Genomic DNA, 3653 nt, shown 5'->3' on the forward strand with positions numbered 1-3653 from the left:
AGAATTGGAAGGGCAACCTTTCCCATGGAGTTTATGCCCAGGAGGATAGTCGTGTAGCTTGTAACACTTAGCAATAGTGTGCCTGGAGATTCCACAGTGGTTACAAACAACCTTGACACAATTAGATTGAACACTTCTAGTAAAGGAACTAGAAGAAGAAGAAGAAGAAGAGCGAAAATCAACTAGATCAGAAGGAGCATGATTGAGACCCCTTTGACGCTCTTCTTGGATGATAGTAGCATACACTTTGTTGATAGGATGAAGTGGATCTTGCATCAAGATTTGAGAGCGAGCAGCGGAATAGGAATCATTAAGACCAACCAAGAATTCCAAAACTTGATCTTGCTCTTGATATTCAACAATGGTCTTCATTGCATCACAAGTACAAACAGGTTGTGGGCGAAACTCTCAAACTGAATCCCAAAGGCATTTGAGGTGAGTAAAATACATCTGAACATTGTTTCTGCCTTGAGTAAGAACCTGCATCGAGCGTTTCACCTCAAAAACACGAGGGCCGTTGTTTTGGTGAAAACAATCATGAAGCTCATACCAAATAGTAGAGACAACATCGAGATACATAATGCTATTTGCGATATCAATTGAAACAACATGTAATATCCAAGAAATAACCATACTATTGCATCTACTCCAGGCATCATAGTCATCATCATCAGGTTCGGGTTGAAGAATCTTACCATTGATAAACTTCAACTTGTTTCGGGCAAGAAGAGCAACAGTCATAGAATGCTTCCAAGAACTGTAGTTTTCACCTCCAATAAGAATCTTGGGAACCAAATTCGCACCAGAATGATCACTATGAGTAAGGAAGTATGGATTCCGAGCATCATCAGAAGAAGGCCGAGAGCGCTGATCAAGAGCAGAGAATCGATTTGTATCAGTGGAAGTGGTGGCAGTATCAGTCCAACCATTCGAAGGAGCAGCACCTTTGTGAGATTGAGCCATGGATTTCGAGAGAAATCAAGGGAAGAAGAAAAAAAAACAGCCAGACCCAAGGAGAATCCCTAATCTGATACCATTTTAGTAACCAGAAAAAGAAGAAGAAAGGAAATACCCTATTTTCATTAATATGGAAAAAAAAATGGTACATAGCACTATTTATAATGCCAACAACAAGAACAAGCTTATTACAGTTAAAGGAAAAAACTAACTGACTCTAAACAGAAAATAACAGACTACAACTCAGCTGAACAAACTAAAACAAACAATGTCTAAGTCTGAAAGGGGGCTATGATGGCGAGAGGGGAAGTCAAAGTTGAAGCTTTAGATCTAGGGCCTGAATCTTCGGATGGGATCTAGTCACGAGGATGGCGGCTTCTAGGCAGTGGTGTTGGGAGATAGATCTAGTGGGATGGGTTGGGGACAGATTTGGGGTTCCGATTTAATCTCAGGTAGCTATAAATCTCTGTTGATTATTCAGTTAGAGCTTAGATGAAATGGTTGCACTACAGGAAATCTGGCATTTACCTACCAATTTCTTACCTACTTATACTTATTTGTGGGTAAAGATGAGTTTTACCTACCAATATTTAATGGTAAGAGCTATTCGTAGGTAGATATTGCAAAATATATAAACTATTTCAGATTTATTTTTCGCTACCAATAAAATTGGTAGGTAAAGAGTTTTACCTACATATATATTGGAGGGAAAAATTTCAGCTTTTGGAGCTTATTTTTCTCTCCAATTTTATTTTAATTTTTAAATTTTTATTAAAATTAATGCTGATGTGTCTACAACATTGTCCTAGTGTGTGACCATACTTATTTTATAATTTACACATCATTTTATTAATACATATAATATAATAAAACCATAAATAAACTTGTTATTTAATATAAATATATACTTATAATAACCTAAAACCTTATCTCTCAAATCATCTTCTCTCTTCCAAACACTCACTCGCCTCTCTCTTCTTTGAGCACCGCCTCTCTCTTCTCTCTTCTCTGAGCACCGCCTCCACCATTAGACCATGGCTGAGCATAGCCGAGACCCTTCATCTCCATGGTTGAACCCAGAGGCCTTCTTCTCTGTTGTTGAACTGAGATGCCTTCACCTTTTTTCTTGAACCCAGACACCTTATTTCCGTTATTGAACCCAAAGACCTTCTTCATTGTTCTTGAATCGAGATACCCCTCATCTTCGATCTTGAACCCAGATGCCTTCATCTATGGTCTTGAACTCAGGCGCCTCTTCTCCGATCTTGGACCCAGACTGCCGCCGTCCGATCTAAGCCACTGCATCCATGACTAAGCATCTATTGTGTGTAGTATGCGCATGTAACCTTTGTTCTCTATAGGCGATCTTTGATCTTGAGGCCCTTTGTTCTTTTTTCTTTTTTTGAAAAGTAATTTTTTTCTTTTGTTTATTGTTTAGAATATGTGTAGTTAGTAATATGTGTTTTGGATTGCTTGGTTTGGATTGAGGATTTTGGATTGCTTGGAGGCATTGAGGGTTTTGGATTGCTTGGAGGCTATGAGTTTTTTGGACTGGCTGCTGGATTTGAGGTTTTCGGATTAAGGTATTTTGTATGATCACAATGACTAAATCCCCAATAATCTGAAGGACTAGTGATGTTTCATTAATTTGAGGCATATTTTTTCCATGTTTGTGTACTGCCATGTGTTTTGAATTTTTGGTTTTCGAATCGCATAATATATTGTTTATATATTTCTGATATTGATAGCATGCTTTACTTTCTGGGTTGTATTATCTTCATCATTGTTTACATTTTGGCTTTGGATATTTCTGGTTTGAATTCTATTTTTGAATTTGTATCGATTTAAAATATAGAGGTCACTAAATCAATTTGAAATTGAGATTTTTGAGTCTTGCTTGTTTATCTGCAAAAATGTTCAAAGTGGTTGTCACACTCATTTAGTCTATCATTGTTTCTGAATACTTGATTTATAGGTGTGGATTTTTAAGCATGATTTCTAATTTTGGATGGTTGTAAATAGTTCATATATATTGCATATGAAATCCTTTGTTTTATCACATGAATTCTAGTTTTCGATGCCTATTGCCTAATAAATGTAGTTTTGAATGTTGACTTATATTTTTTTTTTCTGATATAGATCATTATGTTACTTTGATTTTTTTTTGCCTGTGATGTTGAAGAATGATTATACTTATTTTATGTTGGTGATTATGGGACTTCATGTGCTCATATATTTTATTTTTTAATATATGTTGGTATATCAAGTGTCATAAATGCCCATAATAATAAGTCATGTTTTCTGAAATCCTTGTGATGATTAAATTTTGGATAATTATTGTGTTGAAATTAATTATATAATCTTCCCATTGTCGCCAACCTGAACCCCACCTCTAGCCATCATCGGTGTCCACCTCCCAAAGCCATCATCGACATTCACAAGTTCAGTTAGAGAAAAAGGAGCCTCTCGTGCAATAATCCCAAAGTGAAAAATAAGAAGAATATCAATAAAATGACAGTATTGAGTTTGTAATGACTTGTAATAGACTTGCTGATATTTTTTTATGAAATGCTATTAGTTTAACACTCATCGTTAAGCAATGAATATTTTATAATATATATTTGTTTATTTTATTATTAATGTTAAATAATTTATTTGAGAAACAATGTTAAATATTTTAAAAATTAATTACTTTC

At 35.3% G+C, this 3653-nt stretch overlaps 1 protein-coding gene across 1 annotated transcript; it reads right to left on the bottom strand.

Moving 5' to 3' along the window:
• Positions 1 to 408: 408 nt before the first annotated feature.
• Positions 409 to 963, bottom strand: LOC133779407 (uncharacterized). The gene has a single exon (XM_062219372.1). The coding sequence runs from the start codon at positions 961 to 963 to the stop codon at positions 409 to 411; it is 555 nt and encodes a 184-aa protein (XP_062075356.1).
• Between the last annotated feature and the right edge of the window lie 2690 nt (positions 964 to 3653).

This window comes from Humulus lupulus, chromosome 5 (assembly GCF_963169125.1).
Source record: "Humulus lupulus chromosome 5, drHumLupu1.1, whole genome shotgun sequence".
Taxonomy (NCBI): domain Eukaryota; kingdom Viridiplantae; phylum Streptophyta; class Magnoliopsida; order Rosales; family Cannabaceae; genus Humulus; species Humulus lupulus.